The 24,703-nt window shown below is 50.4% G+C and overlaps 1 protein-coding gene across 4 annotated transcripts in view; it reads right to left on the bottom strand.

Annotated features, from left to right (window-relative positions):
* Positions 1-4,705: 4,705 nt before the first annotated feature.
* The window catches only part of Tom1l2 (target of myb1 like 2 membrane trafficking protein), a 167,236-nt gene continuing 147,238 nt past the window's right edge, over positions 4,706-24,703 (bottom strand). Inside the window, exons 11-16 of one of the 4 annotated variants that reach the window (XM_045130688.1) lie at positions 21,884-22,001; positions 20,843-20,918; positions 17,610-17,675; positions 11,505-11,564; positions 9,455-9,491; positions 4,706-8,407 (exon numbers count right to left, since the gene is read on the bottom strand). In XM_045130688.1, the coding sequence (XP_044986623.1) occupies positions 8,259-8,407; positions 9,455-9,491; positions 11,505-11,564; positions 17,610-17,675; positions 20,843-20,918; positions 21,884-22,001 (506 nt within the window). In that variant the 3' untranslated portion in view covers positions 4,706-8,258. The remainder of the gene's footprint in view (positions 8,408-9,454; positions 9,492-11,504; positions 11,565-17,609; positions 17,676-20,842; positions 20,919-21,883; positions 22,002-24,703) is intronic. The other 3 variants (XM_045130689.1, XM_004669044.2, XM_004669045.2) reach the window with 3 other exon arrangements.

The following is a 24,703-nucleotide window of genomic DNA, read 5'->3' as shown; positions in this document are numbered from 1 at the left end:
TGTATTCCCCAGGACCCACGTTAGCCAGATGCACAAGGGAGTGCATGCAGCTGGAGTTCGTCGGTGGTGGCTAGAGGCCATGGCACACCCATTTCTCTCTCTCTCTCTCTGCCTCTCCCCCAAGTAAATAAATAAAAATGAAAAAGAAAATTTCACTTGACTGTTGGATTTCTGAGTTTTAGAAAATGGGGCTATGTGGTAATGCCTTACAACCGCTGCCATTTCAGCCAGATGGAGTTCCTTCCTCCATCGGCACCGGAGACCTTCCAGCCCGTTTCACTCACTCAGAGATTAATGGAGTAAAAAGGCCCCTGTAGGCCTCTCACAACCCCACTTCGCAGAGGAGGAAAGAGCAGAGGGCACAGTGATTTCTCAGGTCTGCTGGGGAAGCTTGCATCCCCAGGTGAGTTACTCCTAGAGTTGAGCTGGGGTGGAGAGCAGTCAGTCCTAGAAAAACCCCCACCAGGTCTCCAGAACCATTGCCTCCGACCCTCCAGATCTGTGTGTAGAGGCTGGCCTGGCTGGGATGCTGAGGGCCTGGCCTTGGAGACGTGAACAGAGGCCCTCTGAAGGGACGGCCAGAGAGCATCTCAGAGGCTCCCCTGCAATATGGTGGAACTTTCTGGGTATCATTGCTTGTCCAAGGTCTCTGGTTCTTCCCTCACCCAGGACCTAGAGAAGCTGGTTTTCTTGGAATGAGGTGGAGGAGGAACACTTTTCAAGAGCTTCAGTGGGGACTTGTGGGTAGGGAAGACAAGACCCCACTCAACTCAGCAGCTCCACTCAACTCAAAGCTCCAGTGACATGAATGTAGGCAGCAAGACCTGGGGAGGGAGTGATGAGAGAGCAGTCTAGAAGTTTGCCTCTGCCCGGGTCTGGGCCCCAGGGGCGTCACTCATGTCACTGGCTATTTAACCCACACCCCAGTCCCTGGGTCTCTAGAGTTCATCCTTCCTCTGCTAACAGCCAGTTTTTTTTTTTTTTTGTTTTTTTAGGGTGAGTTCTTGGCCTTTTGTGGGAACTGTTGGGAAAGAGGCTTTCTTTCTCTGCCAGTAGGATGTCTGCCTGGCCGAGCTGCAGGCAGCCTGCAGTCAAGTACAGGGAAGTTGCTGGCCAGCCCGGGGAAACACAGCCAAGACACACGAAGAGCAGCCACCTGACCTAATCCGAAGCACGTGGATCCAGCCTTTTCTGAAGTTCTTTCTTCTTCCAGATTAACCAATTTCTGCCTTTCTAGTGGAGAAGTGTAGAACACAGATTCCATCTTTAAGAAGGAAATTCTGATACTGTTTTTCTCCAACATTGCTTGCATTCCCCCCCCCCCCCACAGTACCCTTTCTTTACAGGAATAGCTACTAATGTATTGGGGAAATACATTTTGGCAAATGCCCACCAGCAGTGGCCAGGTCCCTACCAGGAGGCCTCTCAGCCAAGTCAGGGCCATACAACAGCCCTGCCCTCTCTCTTGTGGTTGGCCTACTCTGGGGGCTCAGCTGTTCCCTCAGACCTTGGTCCCTTCCTGCAGGCTGTGGAGCAGTGCCTCAGCTCCCAGCAGGGGAGGGCTCTTGGTTCTGGGAATCCAGTCAGACTTCAAGGGCTCTAAAGGCAGGGCTGAGCAACCCTTCCCTCCCCTTCCTCTCTCCAGCTAAAAGTACAAGTGAACCAGACGCCCTGAAATCTACAGCAGTCTCAAGATCCACCGGCTCTCCACAGGCTAGGGGCTGGTTTCCAGCCTCTTTCAGGGCCATAGTGCTTGGCACAGAGCTGGAGGCGCAGAATGGGCTCGGTCCATGTTGTCTGCTCAAACTGGGGTGTGGGCTTCCCATTTTTAATGGCACTCTCCTATAATCCCCTACACACACACCCGTGGAGGGCAGGGCTGTAAGTCACCCTGCCAGAAATAGGCAAGGGACTCAGCCAAACTCCCTGGGTCCCGGGGAGCCGGATGCTGACACTCAGCTGATGGTGAGGGTCCCAACAACGGCCTGCCATGGACCACTTTCCTTTTATCAGCATAAAAGCCTGTGACATGCCCCTGCCCAGACTTCATCTGCAGGCCCTGGAGACAGTGGCCTCCCTGCTGACCCTTCTTGGCCTTCATCCAAGAAGCTTGACTCTATGTCTGAGTGCCAGTTCTGCTAATCCCTGTGCCCAAAGGCAAGTCTGTGGCTCTTCCTGGCCTTTGGTCTTCATTAGCACCATGACAGGCTGCAGACACCTGCCAGGGTCACACACTTAAGTCCACCCTCAATGCTAGGAGGTGAAAAAACTAAAGGGGTCTAGCACCTCCCAAGCCACTAGAAGGAGTGGCTCTCCCCACCTCTCCCTCGTGGCTGGCTGAGGCCTGTTTCCAAAGAGCAGCATCTCAGAGTGAGCGCCTCAGGGCAGCCTCCTGGGTCTGCAGCAGAGCGCCTTTCTGGAGGTAGGGCAGGTGTGGAGGAGCAAGACTTTCTAAAATTGTGGCGATGACCTCAAAACCCTGTAACTATAGCTAACACTCAAGTGTGCACGTTCAGTGTGCAGACCATATGTGATGCGAATTTTAATTTTTCAAAGAGAGAGAGAGAGAGAGAGAGGGAGGGAGGGAAAGAGAATTGGCGTGTCAGGGCCTCCAGCCACTGCAATTAAACTCCAGACACGTGCACCACCTTGTGTGCATGTGAGACCTGTGTGCTTTTGTCACTTTGTACATCTGGTTTATGTGGGATCTGAAGTGTCAAATATGGGTCCTTAGGCTTCACAGGTACCTCAACCACTAAGCCCTCTCTCCAGCCTGTAAATAGCATTTTTCAGTGTGTGCATATGTGTCCATGCATGTACAGATAAGCATGTGTATGTGTGTGCTGCACGTGAGTGGAGGCCAGGGCAACCTTGTGTGTTGTTCCTCAGGAATGTTATCTATCCTTTTTAAAATTTTGTTTATTTGGGGGGGGGTGCAGATAGAGCGAGAAGGGGCATGCCAGGGCCTCTAGTCACTGCAAACAAACTCCAGACGCATGCATTACCTTGTGCATCTGGGTATTAAGAGATCAAACCCAGGCCCTTAGGCTCTGCAGGCAAGTGCCTTAACCTCTGAGCCATCTCTCCAGCCTCTACACCTACCTTTTCTGAGATGGCTTCATTGGCCTGGGTCTCATCAACTTGGCTAGATTAGCTAGCAAGTGCTAGGAATTCGCATGTCTCTTCCTCCCCAGTGCTGGGATTGCAAGCATGTGTCACCACATGTAGGACGTTTTTTTTTTTTTTTTACATGGGTTCTCTACCAAATTCAGGTCCTTATGTTTGCATGGCAGCACTAGACTAAGCCAGGCCCTGATGGGAATCATATGTATAAATATAAATATATAAATAAATAAATATATATATATGTTTTTTGTTTTTTTGGTTTTTCGAGGTAGGGTCTCACTGTAGCTCAGATTGACCTAGATTTCACTATGTAGTCTGAGGGTGTGTGCCACCATGCCCAGTGGGAATTATATTTTTTTTAAATTTTTTTATTTATTTATTTGAGAGCGACAGACACAGAGAGAAAGACAGATAGAGGGAGAGAGAGAATGGGCGCGCCAGGGCTTCCAGCCTCTGCAAACGAACTCCAGATGCATGCGCCCCCTTGTGCATCTGGCTAACGTGGGACCTGGGGAACCGAGCCTCGAACCGGGGTCCTTAGGCTTCACAGGCAAGCGCTTAACCGCTAAGCCATTTCTCCAGCCCGGGAATTATATTTTTTAAAAAGCTGTTAGGGTAAGGAGGAGGGATCTATTCACCTGTAGCCAAGGTGATCAGATTCAGTGCCTAGCATAGCTTTGCATTCAATTCTGATTCCAAATGGTGGCTGTGGTGGTTTGATTCAGGTGTCCCCCATAAACTTAGGTGTTCTGAATGCTAGGTTCCCAGCTGATGGATATTTGGGAATTAATGCCTCCTGGAGGGAGTGCATTGTTGGGGGCGGGCTTATGGGCTTTATAGCCAGTTTCCCCATGCCAGTGTTTGGCACACCCTCCTGTTGCTGTGGTCCACCTTATGTTGGCCAGGGGGTGATGTCCACCCTCTGCTCATGCCATCGTTTTCCCCTGCCATCGTGGAGCTTCCCCTCGAGCCTGTAAGCCAAAATAAATCTCTTTTTCCCAGAAGCTGCTCTTGGTTGGGTGATTTCTACCAGCAATGCGAACCGGACTGCAACAGTGGCAACACAGAAAAAGGGGTTGGGGTGCCTCAGACCTGCCAGCTCTGGGCCAGGACGAGTGGCCTTGCTCCACCTATGTGGGGAAGACACACTGTCCTCAGACCCAGAGCTCTTAGGCAGCCCAAGTAGTCCCACACTGTGACTCCTTGACGCAGGATGACTGACAGAGCACAGGGATTTTTGCCCAGGCCACTGGGAGGGAGCACAAGGAAGAGGTTTGTGGGTATCCCTCCAGGACACATGGCAGAACCTGCTTAAGAAGGCAGGTGGGGGCTGGGAAGATGACTCAGTGGTTAAAGGCTCTTGCTTGCCAAGTCTGGTGGCCTGAGTTTGATTTCCCAGCACCTACATAAAGCCAGATGTACAAAGTGGCACATGTACCTGGAGTTCAATTGCAGCAGCCAAGAGGCCCTGGCCTGTCTGTCTCTCTCTCCTCATAAATATGTATTTTTATAAAAGTAGGTGTATAAGCTTGCAGGCCCTTTGGATGTTTAAGGCCAACTCAGAGATCACGCAGGAATGGTTTGTTCAACTATGTATTTATTATTAAGTGTTTTACATGCAAGAACACAAACTACAGAGACAGTGTCTAGGAGAGCCAGGTGGCGGTAGGGGATGCTCTGATGTCGTTTTGAGCGACCCTCCAGAACTAGCTCTGCCTACAGAAACACAGGACAGTAACAAAAACCTGACATCGGGGGTGAGGGGACAACAAACTCAACACCTTTTCAGCAGCCCCGAGGATCCAGAGACCCTCACAAATGAAGTGCAAACTTTAGGAATGAGTATCACTCCTGCTCTCTCAGAGAGCCTGGCGGTTTGGGTACGGCAGGAACAGTCAGGACACAGGGTTGACAGCTGTTCCCAGGGACTAGTGGCCACAGGGGAAGCTGCAGCTGGACCCCCATGAACAGGTAGGGCTGGAGATGGGCACTGGGTCAAATGATGGGACCACAGGGCTACAGGGAGCATCTCCAGGAGAGAAACACACTCCTCCATGAGCCTTCCTGTGGCTGACATACAGGAAGGGCCCAGTCATCCCAACAGCAGACTGTAGCAAGGCCATGAGCCAACCAGGAAGTGCAGGGGGCTGATGCCGGCTGGGAGCAAGGGCTCTCCCATGCTGTTCTCCACAGCTTCTTAGGTTTGACCTGGCTCTAGGAAGGTCCATGGCCTACCCTGAGTCATCCAGAAAGCCATCAGTCAAAAGAGTTCTGCCAGATGGCAGTGGGGCCTGGCAACAGGAAGGAGGACAGGAACCTGCTGTCACCAGGCCACCCAGAGCCCTGCTGTTACTTTCCCAGCTAAGCAATGCTATGGGTGACAACGTAGAACCAACTCCTGGGTGGGAAGGACAACGACAGTGAACCAAGGCACAGTCACTCAAGCTGAGGGGGCTGATAGACAGGACAGACACAAACAAGCAGCTACCTTTCCCTTTGGCCCAGGCCACCGAGAAGCAAGCCCCTGTGGCACTGAAAACCCATGCCTCCCACACAGAGAGCTGAGCTGATCACTCTCAGCCCAGCTCATCTCTCTGGTCAGGACCTAGGCAGGGGCCGTTCTAGGGCAGGCTCCCAGAGGCCTGCCCCACGATGGTCTAACTGCACATGGTGCCTTTCTTTTACTGCTGCCCTGGTCACACAGATGTAGGAAGTAGGAACTGGTTAGTCTTCACACTTCAGCACACAATGAACAAGAAAAGGTTAAACATATCCCCAAGAAAATATTTTGACAAAATAAATATTTTTAACCTATAATCAGGTATAATTAGTGCTTATGAGGAATCCCAGCAATAATTTAGTGTAATTAAGTACACACTGTATCTGTGATTTCTAATACTTGTGGAGGCTGCTGGCTTGAGCAGGGGCCTGAGGACTCTGTCCACAGACTAGGGAGGGTGGAGCAGGCAGGCACCAGAAGCCTAAGGATGGGACAATCTGCAGGGGCTGAGCAGAACACCCTTCAGGACACCTGGGCCCAGTACTGCTTCTCGTGCAGACCTCAGGCACACACCTCAGCCCACAAGTAGAGAAGCTGCCTCTGAACAGGATATGAGCAATGCAGACCAAGCTGCTCCAGGCCAGGCAGGCAGGGCACTTTTCATACCCAATGGCCTCCTGCTAGCTTAGGAGGGCCCTAAACTATCTGCTGCCCATGGGACTGTCAGGCTTCTCCAAGCCATGTTCCCTCACCAGCTGGAGTCAGGAAGATGGAGGACAGCTATGGATAAGGGCATGAAAAATAGCTTTGCTGGAGACCCCTGGTGGGCTCTCATCTCAACCTTTCACCCTGCAAAAGGCCCATCTTCCTCTTCATGTTCTCTCCAGGCAGGGAGTTGGCCAGGCTACCTACTGCACACAGGCCCAGCTCTGGCAGGCTGACAGAAGTGAGTTCTGGCCCTCACAGACAACCCTTCCAGTCTATGCCAAAGACCAGGCTTCCGTGTACACTGGGCCACCCAGCCACCTTCTTGGGTTTGACAAATTGGTTCCTTTAAGAGGCCCTGACAGCCAAGCTGGTCTCAGGGGACTCTGCCCTTGAGAAACACTGAAAGAGGAGCTCAGGTTGGCCAAGAGCCTTGAGCAGAGGGTGGAGGTATGGTAGGTACTCAGATAGGACTGGGAGGGAAGCAGGCTAGCTGAACTTCCTCTGGGAGAGGCTTCCTGGACATCTTCTGCTAAGCCAGAGTGACATCCCCCATGGGCCTTGCCAGATGAGCCTCAGCCAGACCGCAGGCCACTGTTTTTTTTTTTTTTTTTTTTGAGGCTGCTGGTGGGGTGTTGGAGGAGGCCTGGGTCCTGGGGTGGGCTGATCCTGTTCTTTGGGGCTGTGGTCCCATCCTGATACTTGCCCAGAGCCTGGGCACTAATCTCTTTTGAACAGAGCCCAGCCGGCTCTGCTGGGCTGATGCCGTGGGGGTGGCAGGTGCAGAGCGGGGCTGGGAGCATGGGTGCCCTGCACGGCGTATGGTGACCTAGCTGCAGGTTTCTTTTTTCTGGACAGCTTGAAGAAATGAGGCTATCAGATGGACTGGGGTGCAGGTAACAGTGTGAGTCCCTTCCCACAGCCAGGAGACACACCACAAGGATAGAAGATAGGAGCAGACATTCCCAGCTCTCATCTGTTTCAGCCATAGACTGTCAGGCTTCAAACTGAAAGTGGTGGCTGGAGGACATGTGAAGTGTGTAGTGGTCAGAGGTAGGGACAGCAAATTGAAGAGGCTGAGGCCCATGCCAGTGAAGGGAGAGGAGCCTTCTATGTGATGTGGAACCTCCAGGCATGGTTCAGCTGTGTGCTGCTGAGCATGTAGGTGGCTGTGTCAAAGTTGCTAAAAGCCAGGCCAGAACCTTGGGCATGGGCTACACCAAAGTCACCTCACTTTCCCCAGCAGCTCTCAACCTCAGGGCCAGGCGTGGGTGTGGCCATGCACAACATGCATAGGCTAGTGCTCTTCCACACACTGTGCCGCTACCTAGGGTTATACGCACACCGAGAGCCACGGGCCCCTGGCTTGTTCAACTGATGAACAGGAGGGACCCCCATGGGAACAGCCCACCAAGCCCTTTAAAGTGCAGACACACCAAGTGCCACAGCCCATGGAGAGAGACCAAGCCTGTGGGTACAAGCTCTTACAGAGGTGTTGGCCTGGAGCTCTTCATGGAGAAGAGAGGCCCCAGGGAGTGAAGTGGTCCTCCCGAGGGAAGCCACAGAGCTGAGCTCAGGCGAGGAGGGGGTCGTGAGAGAAACAGTGCAAGGACTCTGCTCAGAAAGTGTCAAGCGGACTGCCCTGCCTGGGGCTGGGCCACTGGCTCTTCCTGGGAGGATCCCAGGCCAAGAGAGTCCATGGGGGGCGGGGGAGCAGGGCCTCTAAGCACAGTGCTGCTCTGCTATCCACCACCCAGAGAAAAGGTAGTGAAAGTGGGTGCTGACTATGGAGGCCTAGGTCAAACAGTGGCATTTCCATGGAGATACAGGTGTTCAGGCCGAGGGGCTGAGGGGCGGCCGTGCCCGCTGTCCACCAGGGGAGCCAACAGTGACCTGCCACGAGAGAGGCCAAGCACAGAGCAACAGCTCACAGGGCGAAGAGGGCATCCTCGGATCGCTCTGGCTTCTTCCGGCTGGAAAGGCTAGGAGCTGGTGCAGGGGCCTCCACAGGAGGTGAGGGCAGGTCGGGAACCATTTCTGCAGCTTTGGCTCTTTCTTCCAGGAACTTATCGAACTCTGCAATATAACCAAGGTGAAGGTCAGGGCTGGTGTGTGTATGTGTGTGTGTGGGGTCACCCAGCTAGAGCCTTATACCCTTGCTCCAGGTGGCACACTGCCAGGGCTGCCCCTGGCAGGAGGCGAGGTGGGGCAGGTGGGGGGCGGGCAGATGAGCAGCCAGCCAGAGGCCGGGCTGGGGGCCGGTTCTGGACCCTCCTATCCTGGGGACTAGCTTCAGGAAGCCATCTATTCCTGAGTCCCTGCATGCAGGACAAGTGGAAGGCTAGTTAGGAGGAGCGTGCGGGTGGGGAGGGCCTGCGGTGATGGGAGAAGGGGTCTGGCAGGAAAGAGGCTCTGGAACAACCCATAGGTACACATCCCCTCCTCCCTGAGGTCCCAGAACTCCAGTTCCCAGATCAGCATGGGGGGGGGGGGCAAGAGAGTAGACAAGCAACTCCTAAGACACTACAGGGGTCACCCTATCTACTCTACCCTCCCTGGCCCAAGGAAGGGGGTGAAGAATGGTAGCAGACAGCAGCCATCCAGCACAAGGGCAAGGCCTTGGGCAAGTAAGTCCCTGCCTGGGCATTGGGTCTGGCAGATGTGGTGGGGGACAGAAGGAGGATGGGATGGGGTCAGTGAGGCAAGATGGAGAGGTGGGGATGTCAGAGGGAAAGAAGGCTGAGGGCTTCTTGGGGGAGCTGTTCCCACTAGACACATCTACTGAAGCCCAGTTGCCCAAAGGACCTCCACACACCCCAGGTGCTACATGGTTTATATCTGAGCTGGGCTTGAGTATCTGGGGCCCAGGACCCAAGATGGCAATCTTTGCCCACCATTCATCTCTCAGTGAAATTCACATGTTTTTCCTGACCTTGGTTCCCCCCAAAGGAAGTGGGAAAAATAATACTGCCCATATCAGAGTCCCATCAAAGGCCAGGACTCAGGCCCAGTACCCACACAGCTCTGGCAATGGAGGCTGGAGGGTATGGGGGCCAGCCCTGTGCAGTCCCCAGAGCCTGGGGTAAGAGAGAAGAGGGTCACATGGCCACCAGCCACGCCTACCTTCACTCGTGACACCCTCTTCCAGATCATCACCCTTCTGTAGGAGGAGCAGAGAATGGTTTTAGGGCTCATCCCTGCTTTGCCCACCCAGCACCTCTGCCTGCCCATGGCCACCCCAAAGTAGCACTTCCTGGGGCAGCCCAAGTGAAGCCCTACCTTTCTAGTTCCAGATTTTTATAATGCAAAAAACTGCTCTTCCTATTAGAGAAGGCAACATTTTTGCTTAAAAAAAAATAAATAAATAAAAGCAAAAGCAAAGGACCAAACAGGCTCTGGGTTTTGATTCCCTAGAAGGATCAGAAAAGAAAAATAAAAAATTGTTCAGGCTGGTGCCTTGCTTAGGCCTCAGAGAGGAGGACCCTTGGCCCATCAACACGAGGCTCTGGAGAGAACATCACAGGGAGCTTAATGGGGTCCAGGTCATGAGACTGAGGCACACCAGTGTCCCCGGTGCATGCTTGCTGCCAGCATAGGATTTTGGAGGACAATGTCCACCCACTGTACTGCATGTAGCCAGAAGCTGCCTGGAGCCGGGATGGCCTAGGCTTGGACCCTAGTAGGTACTTTGGCATTGGAGGCTCTGTCCCCTGGAAGCATGTCCTATAGTCTCCTGGGAATGGCATCAGCCTCCCTTGAGCCCAGACTCCGTCCCCAATGCCAGCTCCTAAAGAGGCCACGTGGGCTCTGCGCACCTTTACGAAGTTATGTGGCTAAAAGCAGCACAGGTAAGGGGCCCACAGGGGAGTGAAAAGCCCTGAGCTGGACTGGGAGACCTGGGGTCCCTCCCAATCCTACTACTTTTCTTTTGGTAGCCTGCCTAACAAAGCCGCTCACCCCTTTTGTTTTTTCAAGGTAGGGTCTCGCTCTAGCCCAGGCTGACCTGGACTTCACTATGTAGTCTCAGGGTGGCCTCAAACTCATGGCGATCATCCTACCTCTGCCTCCCAAGTGCTGGGATTAAAGGCATGCGCCACCACACCTGGCTCCTTCCCCTTTTTAAAAAACAGGATCCTATGTGGTGCAGGCTGGCCTTCAACATACTAGGTAGTTAGGGTTCACCTTGACTTCTGATCTTCCTCTTTCCACCTCCCAAGCACTGAGATTAGAGGTGTGCAACACCACACCTTGCCTGAGGTCCCTTCTAAGGGAAGGGTCTTGGGCCATGCTGCTTTCCTTTTCCAGGCATCCCCTTGAGAAAGGTCACAGGCTCTTTCTACTTCTCCTGACACCCAGGTGAATGCCTTCTTGTGGTCCTCCTATGGGACAGGCCAATGCCAGCCAGGCAGGCCCTGTGACTGCTGGCTGACTTCCTCCCACACTGGGCTGCTGTGAACGCAAGAGCTTTATAAGGAGCTATCTTCAGATATACGTTAACTTCAGCCTCTCTTTGCCCTATCTTTGAGTCAGGGACTCCTACAGGTCAAAAATTCTAGAAGATACTGGGGATGGGAATAATAGTGGATTTAAAGCCAAGCACCCAACTTATCTATGTGTATGTCTCAGAAGTTAAAAAAAAGAAAAGAAAAGAAAGGAAATGAGGCTGGGATGTAGCTTTTGCTTAGCATGCATAATGCCATGAGTTCAGTCCCCAGCACAAAAGAAAAAAAAATTAACAAGAAATGAATACCAAAACACAAAAGTATGCTCATCTCCCCATAAAGGAAAATAAAAATAAAAAAAGCACACACATTCCCTTGAAATTAAAAAGAATATGAGGAGATGTTAGGAGTGAACTGGAGTTGGGCTCTTTCCAGCTCAGATCTCATGGCGGTGGGATATCAGGAAGGACCTGCCCACCCCTGTACAGGGCTGTGTGGGTGAGGGACTGTGCCTAGAGCCAGCACCCTTACTGTCCTCCCAGCCGGAGTCCGCTGCGCACCCCGGCTGAGGCCACATGTTGAAAGAGGTGAACTTTGACGAACTGCCATGACCTCCCTCTTCCAACCCACCATGGTGGAGGCAGGACCCCTGCCATGCACCCCAGGCCTGTCCTCAGAAGAGCCTTGGCCTTGCCACACCCTGCAGACAAAATGTAAAAGTTGAGTCTCACCAGGTCCGTCCTGAGCCACACCTCAATGTCGTCCATGACAGAGGGCTGCGCAACGGGGATCTATGGAGGCAGGGGCAGTAAACAGCCCCCACACAGCCAGGCGAGAGAAGACAGAACACCAGAACAAAGTAAATCGTCAAAGCAAACCCCAAACAAAACCAAAATGTGCACAGGGCAGACAAGCAACTACACGACACACACGGGCAGCTACGTGTAACATGGCAGGTGAGGAAAGCAATGAGGTGGCAAATTATAAGAAGCAGGCTGACCAGTGGGGAAGGCAGCGGTACGCATTCTTGATACGGGGAAACTTTTTGACTATGTGTCTGCCCTTCCAGCCCAAGGCTGCAAAGCTCCTTCCAATTCCAGGACGGTGCGAGTCCTGTGGCACCGTGTCAGGAGGAGAGTAACAGCCCTTGGGGACGTCCACCACAGGGCGAGAGGCCCTGGTGTCACAGGAAAGGCTTTGTGGCAGCCTGCTCAGAAGGGCAGGGCAGCGCCAGCCTGGGCGTGCTTTTCTGAGTGGGAGGAGGCTGCCAGCAAGCAGGCCCACTTTACCATCAGCAGGAACGCAGCTAAGGTAAGGGCTTTGATGACAAAAAAACCCACAGGGCTCCAGTCTTCTTTGTGTCTCTTTTGAGGAAAAAAAAAAAAAAAAAACAAAACAAAAACCCAAACAAGCACTTAGTAGACCTGAATGCAAGAGCTTCCCTTAGTGTCCTATCCTTCTTACAGCACAGTAGACCTTCTTCTCAACAGCTATCTAAGCTTCGGTAGTCAAAAAAAAAAAAAAAAAAAAAAAAAAAAAAAATCACGAGGAAGCAGAGAGCATGCCTAGGACGTGACAGGCTCCCCAGCAAACCTCACTGTATTGGAGAAGTCACTATGTCTTGGCCAAGGGCCCTTGGGCAAAAATTCAGAAAAATACATGTAACTAACTAAAAATATTGAAGTTGCTTGTCAAATAAGACAGGATAGGAAGTGAAGGTGGCCTTGAACCCCACAAAGTCATGTTAATGAAAGGTTTATTTTCCAGTCTAGACAAGTGAGATGAGGGGTCCTTAATCAGGGCAACCTGCCTACCCTGGGCTGGAGGTATGCTTGCTAGCCCACTATTTCATTGCTTCAAAATGCCAACACTTTGTTATAGCTGGCTACATCTTAATGTCATGATCTAGGGTAAGAATAAAGTTACAAATAAGCAATGGGGACAGCAATGGGGACTGCCTGGTGTCAACTAATTAAAAAAAAAATACTTCAACAAAGGCAGAGAACAAAGAATTTGTATCATCAGCCCTCACATGACAATCCTGTCCTGAAGGGTGACAGCTGCTGCCAGTGGGGTGGGGTGACACACACACACTGAGCAGGTGACTACAGCACCAAGTTTGCTCTTTACTGCCCTTCTTGGCTAGCAGGCCACCCCTGGCTCCTAGAACCTGCTCCATGCTCTGTCCTCACTCTGCCATGGGGAGTCACACAAGTATTTTTTAACAGCTCAAGCTACCAGAGATCACGCGAGGCAATGTCTTCTATGTTGCCATTCTGGACACTTCAGATTGTTGAACAGGAAACGTTTCAGGCTCTTACCATTGTGACATGAGACCCAGTGACAGAACATGTGATTACTCACTGGGGGGAGGGGCAAGGACGTTCAACAGCTGTACCAACAGTGCCTATGGCAGACACCCACCTTCCCCATCAGAGAGCAGCGGGGCACAGCAGGTACAACCTGCTACCTGGTGAGAGTTGGCAGGCCTTCTGCCTTGACACATTCCTGGAACTGGGGTACCTGATCTTGATTTCTATCAATCACCCCAGCTCAGAAAGCCAGTCAGTTTTCCAAGGAGAAAAACCACCCACAGCGGCTACTACAGCACACATGCAGCCTTTTTAAAAAAATGTGTCTACCTCAATCTACCTGGGAGAAACTGAGAACAAAGAAAGCTTTGCTTTCTTGCACTCACTTACCCTGTGTATCATGTGAATAGGTATGTATGCACGCATGTGAGTGAAGGCGTGTGCAAGGCAGGCATGGGTGTGAAAGGCACAGGACAATGTCTGGTGTCGCTCCTCACCTCCCACTTTGTTTGGAGGCAGGCTCTTATTCACAACTTGGTGAGCCAGGCTAGCTGTCCTGCAAGCTTCAAGGATTCTCCTGTCTCTGCCTCCCATTTTACTGTGGGCACGCTGAGATTTCAGCCACTCACTACTGCGTCTGTCTGGCTTTCCGTGGGTTCTGGGGATTCAAACTCAGGTCACCATACTTGCACATCGCCCCAGCCCCTGGGCTTTTCTTTCTTTTTGCAGTGTTGGAGTTGGGACTACAGAGTCTCAAGCATACGAGGCAAGTGCCCTCCCACTGGGCTTTTTGCCTTGTTGCTAAAGCTTAAAAAACAAAAAACAGTAAGGGGTCATGGCCTAAAGCTTTCATTTTTTTTTTTCTCCTTATCCTTTTGTTACAGTTATAAAGTAGAGGGCTAGGAATGTAGCTCAGAGGTAGAGTAATTTGCTTAGCATGCATGAAGCCCTGGATTTATTTCTCATTACCATAAAAAAAAGGAAATCCTTGAGCTCTTAGATGACAGTAGTGGATGGGTGACAGTAGGGCTGGGCTCTATCTAGGCCACAGCTCCTGAAGTGCAGGCCATGGGGAGTGGCTTCTCTTCGACCCCACTTTCTTCACCAACCCCTTGTGTCTAAAGAAGCTGCAGCTATGTGGATGGAGATGTGGGAACAGGGGTTCAGGGGCTCTGGCAGGGGATGTGCTGTTGCCTCATCTGTGAATAAGGCGAGGGCAAGGTGAGGTGGTATTTTACTTTCAACACTCCTGAATCAGCAGGACCCTTTATCTTCTGGGATGGTGTTTTTGTTTTTTTGTTGTTTTTCTTTTTCTTTTTTTTTTTTTTTGCGGGGGGGGGGTTCAAGGTAGGGTCTCTCTGTAGCCCAGGCTGACCTGGAATTCACTATGGAGTCTCAGGGTGGCCTCAAACTCATGGCAATCCTCCCACCTCTGCCTCCCGAGTGCTGGGATTAAAGGCATGCGCCACCACGCCCGGCTGTTTTGCTTTTTCAAGGTCGGGTCTTGCTCTAGCCCAGCCTGGAATTAGTCCAGGCTGGCCTCAAACTCACAGTGATCTTCCCACCTCGGCCTCCCAAGTGCAGATCTTAGGGCAGGTGCTAAGGAGCTGGGTGGGTTTATCTACTGGAAGGGGAGGTAGACCTTCTTGTGGTGGGATGCAAAGCCTGTTCTGGTAAGTCAGAGAATTTCAACATGCAATATTCTAATCACGCAGGTGTTCTCAGACCCAGTCTAAGGAATACAGCCACAGTAAGCAGCACATAGGTCCAAAGGACTGGATGGGGGGAGAAGCAGCTCCCTCTCCAGGCTGATAAAGGAAAGGAGACACTATGCTAAGTCTCAGGAGACTTATGCCCTGTGGTTTGGGGAAAGTCACCAGGCCCTTGGGGACCTCAGCGACCTCATCTGTCACACCAGGGGCTGGCCCAGCAGAACTGTAGGTAGCTGTTGACACTGATGTGCCACAGGGTCACATCTTGGGCACTGATCTGAGCTGTAGGCTGGTCCAAGAAGTTGAAGAGTGGGGGCTTGATATGGGAGACAGGGAGGGAGAATGAATGTGGAGAGAAAAAGGAAGCTATCTCACCGCACCCTCGCGTGGAGATGAAGGCCAAACACTGGCCCATGTGAAGGAGGCAGCTAGGCTGGCAGAGTAGAAGCCTGCCCATTGTAAGAGTCCAAAGAGAAGCATCCAACTCAGGTGCCAGGGTAGCAGGTTGGGATCTGAGTGGTGGGCAGCTGTCCTGCTGCTGGCTCCCACCTGGAGCTGCAGGCCTGGTCACTATGCCTTAGGGACAGAGAGGAGGACAGGCACGACCACCAGCTCCACTCAGCCAGTGCTTTTTGTGACATTGTGTCTGGGGGTGTCCCAGGGTTACTGGGTAGGAATAACTCAAACTAACCTCTGGTGGCAGTAGGTTCTTTTTGCTAGCCTAGTTTTGACCTGTTTTCTTTGGTGCTAGGAATTGAACTCAGGGCTTTACACAAGCTAAGCAAGTCCTCTACCACTGAACTATACCTCCAGGCCCCCACCTTCTGTTCTTGCTTTATTATTATTGTTGTTACTATTCTTGTTTTCTGTGACAGGGTCTTAAGATCTCACTGAACAGTTCAGGTTGGCTTTGAACTTGTGAGCCTCTTGCTTCAGCTTCCTGAGTTCTGGGGTTCTGGGCATCCTCTATCACACCCAGCTTTCTTGCTTTGGCTTGTATGTGCTCACAGAGGGGTCATCTTCCTGGTGCTAACCTGCAAATTGGAAATGACCCGAGCTGATCACCAGACAGAAGTAGCAGAAAGGCCCACTGGCCAGGGAGGCAAGGAAGGGAGGTCGAACCAGTGGTGAGGTAGCTTTTGTGCAGGCTGCCCTCACACCTGAGGTCCCAGGGAAGGAAGGTCTAGGGAGGTAGCCCTCAACAGAGTTTCCCAGCTCCAAGTCCATAAGGAGCACCACCTATGTGATGTTCAAGGCAGCAAGAGCAAGTCTGCAGGAGGTATGCTAATTCCAGAGGAGCTGTGAAACTCTTTCTGTGACATTTCATTCAAACCCAACATGAGGAATACTCCACAAGCCTCTAGTCTCACTCAGTAGTACAAAAAGTTTCCATGTAAAGAATTTGTACTCAAGAGGTTTGGCAAGACAGGGTTTCTGTACTATGGGAAGTAAGGCAAAGCCATTAATACACATTGTTTTAAAAGAAAAAAAAACAAAACAAAACTGTAGGCAGGAAGGTGAGATGCCAGGTTAGCTGTTAGTTGGGGTTGTTTCTGGGAAATTGAAGAGTGGAGCTTTATAATGGGGAAGAGGCCAGTAAGGGCAGAGAGGCAGGAGCCACTGCCAATGGCCAGGTCACATTCAGGGCAGTCGACAAGGCAGTATCCTTCTTTTGCAGGATCAACAGGTTCAAGTGCACACAGCTGGAACGCCCCAATTTTGACAGTAAAGGGACATGATCTCTAGAAAGTCTGCTCGAAGTCCAGGGCTCAGCCTGATCCTGAGAAAGAAGTGAGGGGCCAACCACAGCTCCAGTAATGGCCTTGGATACAATGCAAGAACAGCTACCTTCCTGCTCAGGGCAAAGGTGCGCTGCTGCCAGGAGCAGGCTAGCCCAAGTGCCACTGTGCACGAGTTGTCTGCAGCCATGGCTCAGTCTTTCTTGGGCACATGGCTCCGTGATACCCTGCATGGACATCTGCCTATCTGGGCAGCTCTGGTTACACATTTCCCTGATCCCATCTCCGAGGTCCATTTGTCCACTGTGGTCACCAGCTTCTTTCACTATATCCTCAGTGGCTTCAGCCCCACCACAGGCACCTGGAGCTTTGGTTCATGCTTGGTAGTGAAGTGGTCACCCCAAGGCTCGTAGCCTGCAGGTAAGTCACCTCTGCTCCATGCACCAGGCTCTGGGCCACTTGACAGATGAGGTGAGAAAGACCTCCTAGGCCTCTGCCACAAAAGTGTCATTCCTACTGCTCTCCCTGGCTTTGTCTTCTCTTCACTTGGTTCCTACCATGCGTGTATTTCTGCAAGTGGTCTCAAGGCCTTTGGGGGAAATTTTATTCTATTCAAAAGCCCACCAAACCTAGGGCCAAATTCCTAGGTGCAGGGCACAAGGGTGCTTCTCTGACTGGCCATGTTAAGTCTGCGCCTTCGGGATTGTTCCCTCCCAAGCATGAACCACAATACTTGTGCTCATCCTGAAAAAAAATGAATACTGCCAAGAGCTCCAGAGACTGCCAGAGGAGGTAAGGGCCCTCCCTTCATTCCTGCTAACATCACAGCCCCTGAAGGCCTAGGAACACAGGCTTCAACAGAAAACCAAGGAAGGTGTTTCTGGGGCTAGAAGCAAGAGGCCTTGAGGACATTCCACACAGACAGGAGGGAAATTTTTCAGCACCCTCAGAAGGAGGGACTGTTGCATATCCTTCTGGTCACAGAGCCTGGCAGGCAGCAAGAGGAAGATGCAGACTGTTATACAGGTGAGGGCTGGGGGGGACAGCAGGTACACTCAGCTGCAGCTCCTCACCATTCCTTGGGTCATGAGCCAGCTGTCTATGGGCTCCAGGTCAGAATCCCCACCTTTCCCTCTCTGCTGGGCCGAGTACAGAAAAGTCCCAGAAAGAAAAGTCACAGGAAAGACCCAAGATAAGATGTCATAGCACATATTGTGGGGCAGAAAAGACACTGTTCTGACTTGACAGTTGGTCATATAAGGGAATATGACCAGATACTACCCACTATCCCTCTTACCTGCCTGGAACAGGAAGGAGAATTCAGTAATCATGAGTCCTAGGCAGGGTAACAAATGCTCATGCCAACTGCCCCTGGACACTTGGAGAGTCTTCATGAGGCCCAGGAAGAAACCCAGGGCTATTCTTTTGAATATCTTGATAGGTTACTTGGTGGGGAAGGGATAACCTGTCTTTTTCTTTTCTCTTTTTCTTCTCCTGCTCCTTTTCCCTCTCTTATCCCCCCCATTTCCCTCCTCCTTTGACACCACTCTCCCCCCCCATAGGCGGCCTTGAGCTACTGATCCTGTTGACTTCGCCTCCTGAGTGCCGGGTTGTAGGTGTGTTGCTACCAAGCTGAGCTTAAGGAGTCAGCTTTCAAAGAACCAGCTTCCAGCCGGGTATGGTGGTGCACGCCTTTAATCCCAGCCCTAGGGAAGCAGAGGTAGGTGGATCACCATGAGTTTGAGGCCACCCTGAGACTACGTAGTGAATTCCAGATCAGCCTGGACTAGAGTGAGGCCCTACCTCAGAAAAAAAAAAATGGCTTCTGAAAAATTGTTTTGGTTTTGACTTCTTTCTAATTTATTCTGCATTTTTTATTTGTCTTGTTTTTTTGTACTGTCTAGTTGCCTATAGTATTCTTTCCCTAAACTCTTTTTCTTTTTAAAGCAGGATCTCACTCTAGGACAGGCTGACCTGGAACTCACTCTATAGCCCAGGCTGGCCTCAAACTCACAGTGATGCTCCTATCTCAGGCACCCAAGTCCTGGGATTAAAGGTGTGTACCATCACACCTGTCACTTTTTCTAAACTCTTAACTTGGTTGTTGCTACTTGTTTGTTTGTTTAGTGAGGCTGGTGTACTAGGCAAGTTCTCTGCCACTGAGATACCCTGTCTATCACTTTTTAAAATGGTAAACTATTTAGAAATGCTGATATGGTAGAATCTTATAGACATATAGCTATACAATCTTCACTCCTCCTCTGTGTTCTCAATTTCTCCCTTGGTCCAGATGGCCAGAAGGGGTCACAGCAGCATGTGAGGCATGTGCCCCCACACAAAAACACATGGCTGCCCTGTGCCCTGCTACCCTGTCTTGCCGAGGCCAGTGATCAACAACAGGAACAGCAGTCTGCCTATCACCATGGAGTAATCTGCTGGAGTCATCAGGACCTTTGGAAAAAGGGAGCCAGGCCAAGCCACGCACCCAAAGGGTAAAGGGTGAGAAGTCAACCACGTCTTCTGGACTTGGATCCAAGACTGAGCACTGCTAGTAACAGGGGAGGTGCAGGACATATGCTGTCATGATGGGGCAGGCCCTGGATTCAGGATGGAAAGCAAAAGGCCTGGCTGGGGGGCAAGGCTACTCTAGGCCTGGGTCAACTCAGAGCAGGAGGCATTCTTGACTTTACCAAGCAGGGCCCTGGAAGGATTGAAACCTGGCTCTCTAATTCCCTTGCTGGGTTAGGTGCAAAGGGAGTCTATAGTAATGAGAGAAGCTACCGCAACTACTGCATGGATGGCAAGTAGCACCAAGGACCCCAGCTTACCAGAGAGCCCATGGCAGCAGACCTACTCTTCTGCACCCCCTGGTGGCTAATGCAGAGGGTTGCACAGCAACTCAGAAGAGTCCAGTCAGAGCTAGCTGTTCTGCCCACCTGAGTTGGTTTGTACTAGGGCTGCAGTAGGCTGGGAAATGATGTGCAGGAAGCAAAGCGCACTTTAACCCTCCCTGTCTAGTGGACGAATGGGCACTATTCCCTTTCCATCCCAGACTAAGGGGGGCTGATGGGAGTTCCCGCTGTAGTGAGCAGCTGTCCTGGGAGCCCTCCTTCTTCCTGCCCTGCAGACAGGCAAGCATTCCCACACATTTCCTGGGCAGGCTCAAAAGAAAGACATCTGTAAAGACTTCATAGACACAAGTCCTTTCCCCACTGGGATCTGAAATCTTACAGCTGTGGTTTGGGGCTAACACAGATGCCATTCTCTATTTCCTTTCCTTTCTTTCTTTCTTTCCTTTTTTCTTTCTTTTCTTTTCTTTTCTTTCTTTCTTTCTTTCTTTTTTTTTTTTTTTGAGGTAAGGTCTCACTGTTACCCAGGCTGACCTAGTATTCACTATGTAGTCTTAGGCTGGTCTCGAACTCATGGCGATCCTCCTACCTTGGTCTTCTGACTGCTGGGATTACAGATGTGTACCACCATGCCAGGCCCACTCTTTATTTCAAAGTGCCCTGCCACTTACTTTTCACTCCCTCTAAGACCATAGCTTCCCAGTATGCTCTCCCAGATACCTCCTCAGTGCTTTGGCTCTCCAAAGAGTCCTAACCGCCACCCGCCTTCCCCTGGGGTTGGTACTGCTTTGCTAGGCCAGTAGACAGGTGGCTAAGCTCAGCATTCACCTTCCTTGTGAAGGTCATTATTCTGTGAGCGCACTGCCTACACCAGGGCACTGTAACATGTGAACAGAAGCCTTATCTGGCCATAGCAGATCCACATCCCAAAAGTTTGGTGACTGCAGTAGAAAGAATAGGGATTCGAGGTAGACATTGCTGGGATAGGACCCCACATGCGGCCTGCTCTTTCCTTGTCACCGTTATCTCTTTCCTTTTAAAATTTCTATTTATTTGCACATGTATGTATGTGCCACGGCCTCCTGTTGCTCCAAACAAACACCAGATACTTTTTGCATCTGGCGTATTCGAGTGGCTTGGAACTTGAACCCAAGCTTCAGACTTTGCAAGCAAATACCATTAGCTACTGAACCACTTTCCCAGGCCTGCCTCTCCACCTTCTCTTTAATGACTATCTGGGTCTGCTTCTTTTTGTATATGACAGGAGTAGCCCCTCATAGGATGGGGGACTCAGTGAAGTCTTACCTTGTGGCACACAGGTGCTCTGTGGGTCTCTCCTTTCCTCTCCCCGCCATCTATGCAAGCCCGCTTCGGCTGCATTATCCAGCCAGCTTTACCAACCTGCCTGCCTTTCTCTCCAGAAGACTCCGACCAGAAAAACAGGCTTAAAGACCTACCACTTCTGAGCTCTGTTTCCGACTGTCTAGTGCAGAAGAGAGTTCTCCAACAGCCTGGGGATCCTCATAGGTGACCCTGGAGACAATCAGCGCAAGCAGTGAGTTCTTTCCTAGAGGATGCAGGGAGTGTGGTGGTGACCTGTGACCCCCCTTCTATTCCACAGCTCCTTCTCCTCAGGTATAAGCATGGATTGGGAAGATGCTAAAGAGACACTGTGGTCTCTCTGAAGCTCACGAGAAGGGTTCCAAAATGTGCTGGAAGCCCTTAGAGGGAGGGGCTACATCAGTCAAAATAAGTGTGACTCTTATTTTACAAGCAGTGACCTCTTTTGGACCTGGAGGAAGGCATGCTCTATGCCTCCCTAAATTTCAAGGGCTATGTTGGAATCAACTCTCCCAGTTCCATTTGGCTCACCATGGCTACAGCTATTGTGAGAGGAGCCTCTACCCTGATCACTTTATTAAGAACTTTAAAAAAAAATACACATATTGCTAACTGGTCACATTCTTATCAGGTTCTGGCCTTTTGTTTTTGTTTTTTGAGGTGGGGTCTCACTCTAACCCAGGCTGACCTGAATTCACTATGTAGTCTCAGGGTCATCTCAAACTCACAGCGATCCTTCTACCTCTGCCTCCCAAATGCTGGGATTAAAGGCATGTGCCACCACACCCAGCCACTGGTCATTTTTCTTTTCAAGCAGTTAAATCTTGCATGGATCTGGGTAACTAACTATGATCCCCTGACCCCAGACTCCTCCAGAGGAGAGGCTGGTTGAGGCAGCCTCTGGCATGAGCAGGAAAGAAAGTAGTCTCCTGTGAGTGACAGAAGAGTGATACCACAGACAACCCCCAGGGTGGAGGACCATGGGGGCAGGCTGACATTCATTCAACCACAGCAGTAAATGCCATCTCCACAGCCATATTTTAACATTTCCAGCACTCTTAGATCTGGAAAAGCAAAGGCCTTTTTGTATTAGCCTGTGGCTAGGCCTGGGTCAATTCCCCATGGTCTCCAGCTTCTGTAGAAAGGGCCCCACATACCTCTTGCGCTGCTCAGCCAAGGAGTTCCCTCTGGTCTGGGCAAACACGTCAAAGCCGTCATGAGGGTTACACTGCTGAAGTGAACTGAGGGTGCCACTGACACTCTCTGTCCCTAAGTCTGTGATAACAAAACAAGAGTCAGATGAGAACAAAATATGGGCCTCAAAGTCAGGAGGACAGCCCAGTGGCTTAAGAGTGTGTGTGGTGACAGGGCCATCCTCAGCCCTCCAGTGCAGCATGTACAGAAGCCAGGGGAGGTCCCAGGGGAGGACAGCACTGTCCTTGACCCTGAAACTACTCTAGAAGGGAAAGAGGTGTCCTGGACAGAAGGAAGAATTTGCGCTATAACAAGGTGGGGATCAGGATCAGCATACCTACAGCTTTCTCTCCAGGCCTTTTTCACCTGCCTGCCCCCAATTCACTCAGTCATTAATGCCTAAGGACCTGGGCCAATTACTCAATTTGGAAGCTACATCTTAGGCACCCATGTTCAGAGTTAGAGCTTGAGTAGACCAGGTGGAATCTGACACAGTCTGTGGCCTCAGACACTCATTGGATTACAAGCAGATGGGAGGAACAAACCTACACAATGCTGAGCTTCAGTGTAGGGAGAGACTCAAGGCCCATGAAGGGTAGGTCTTTCGAGACAAATGTGGCTATGCTAACGGGAGAAGCGGAAGGAGACAAAGGCCAGAGTCTGGAAGGCCAGACGGGAAGCAGATGGCCAGTGAGGTGCCTCGGTGCCAGGTAAAGGGACTGATGGAAATGTACCAGACATTTTTTTTGAGAAGTGAGGTGGCAGAATCCACTTTGAACTTTAGTATTAAATCTGGTGGCTTGAGCTGGGCTTGGTGGCTTAGAACTGTAATCCCAGCATTTGGGCGGCTTAGGCAGGAGGATTGCCATGAATTCAAGACCAGTCTGATCTATATAGTTCCAGGCCAGCTGCTCAAAAAAATCAAACACACACATACCATCAGCTGAATGGATTAAAGGCAGAGACATCTGTTTAGTTAGGGAAATATGGCTACAAATAGAGGAAATCTTGAGACACTATAATTACAGCCACTGACAAGCCATCAAATAAAAGCTTAATTCAATTGAAGTGAAGGAAAACAGAAAATATTGTGTGTGTATATGCACATGTGTGTGTGTGTGTGTGTGTGTGTGTGTGTGTGGACCAGAGGTCAACCTTCCAGTGTCATTCCAAAGTCATTATCCATCTTTTTAAAAAATATATTTTTATATCATAGTGCTGGAAAGAAGTGACTGGAGTACTGAGTTGCATCTCAATCACACCTTCCAAGGCTCAGGGTCTAATTCAGAAGAGGTGGCGGGAAGAATGTAAGAGCCAAAGGAAGGGTAGGACTCCTTACAACGTGCTCCCTCCAGACATAAAATGGCCCGGATATCCATGACTTCATAGTGCCTGACACTACCTACACAAGACCATCATAAAAGGAGGAAAAGACCATGACATCAAAATAAAAGAGACTGATTGAGATGGGGATGGGGAGGGGATATAATGGAGAATGGAGTTTCAAAGGGGAAAGTGGGGGGGGGGGGGAGGGTATTACCATGGGATATTTTTTATAATTATGGAAAATGTTAATAAAAAATAAGAAAAAATATTTTTAAAGACAGGCTCTCTAATTTGTCTGGAATTCACCAAGTAGGCCACACTGGCCAGTGAGCCCCAAGGAGTCTGCTTTTCTCTGACTCCCTATTGCTGGAATTACAGGCTTGGATACCTGGCTTTTTTTTTTTTTTAACATGGATTTTGAGGTTTGAACTCAGGCCCTCATGCTTGCAAGGCATGTGCTTTACCAACTAGGCTATTTTTCCATCTCAAGATAGAAATACTAAGCAAAAAGGAAATAGAAAATCAAGATAGAGGAAGAATTTTTGAGGACCATGCTTGTTGGTTATGCCAGTCTTATAATTTAACTTTCTAGAACTTTGTATCATTCGGTATAGAAGTACACAAGGTTTTACACACACACACACACACACACACACACACACACACACACACGCTTTCATTGTGGAAAAGTAAGGAATTTATCTTGGGTTTCAGACAATGGAACACTTGAGGTTGTGGAATATTCCAGGAAGGCGTGTACATCAGGGCTGCCACTTCCTGTCTCCCAGCCTAGTGCAGACACTGCTGACCCGTCACAGGTTCATGGTTTTAGTGTCACTGTGGCTTTAGCAGCTTTTTCTTTCTTTTTGAAGCAATCTGTTTAAATATTTTATTTCTTATCTGAGACAGTGTGAGAGACAAAGATGCACAGAGAGAGAGAAAGGAAGAGAGAGAGAGAGAGAGAGAGAGAGAGAGAGAGAGAGAGAGAGAGGGAGAGAGAGAATGGTTGCACTATGGTCTCCAGCCACACTACAAATGAACTCGGGACACATGTGCCATCTTGTGCATCTGAACTCGGCATCTTAGTCTTTTCAGGCAAGCATCTTAACCACTCATCCATCTCTCCAGTCCTTTTTTGTTTTTTTTTTTTTTTAATTTTTAAATTTTTATTAACATTTTCCATAATTATAAAAAAAAATCCCATGGTAATTCTCTCCCTCTGTTTGTTTGTTTTTTTGAGGTAGGGTCTCACTCTAGCCCAGGCTGACCTGGAATTCACTATGTAGTCTCAGGGTGGCCTCAAACACACAGCAATTCTACTACCTCTGCCTCCTGAGTGCTAGGATTAAAGACATGCACCACCACATTGGCCAGCCCTCTATTTTTCAAAAAAAAATTCATTTAATTGCAAGGAGGGAGAAAGAGAGGGAGGGAGAAAGAAAGGATGAGAACACAAG

This window comes from Jaculus jaculus, chromosome 12 (genome assembly GCF_020740685.1).
Source record: "Jaculus jaculus isolate mJacJac1 chromosome 12, mJacJac1.mat.Y.cur, whole genome shotgun sequence".
NCBI classification, from domain to species: domain Eukaryota; kingdom Metazoa; phylum Chordata; class Mammalia; order Rodentia; family Dipodidae; genus Jaculus; species Jaculus jaculus.
This window is presented reverse-complemented; position numbering and strand designations above follow the sequence as displayed.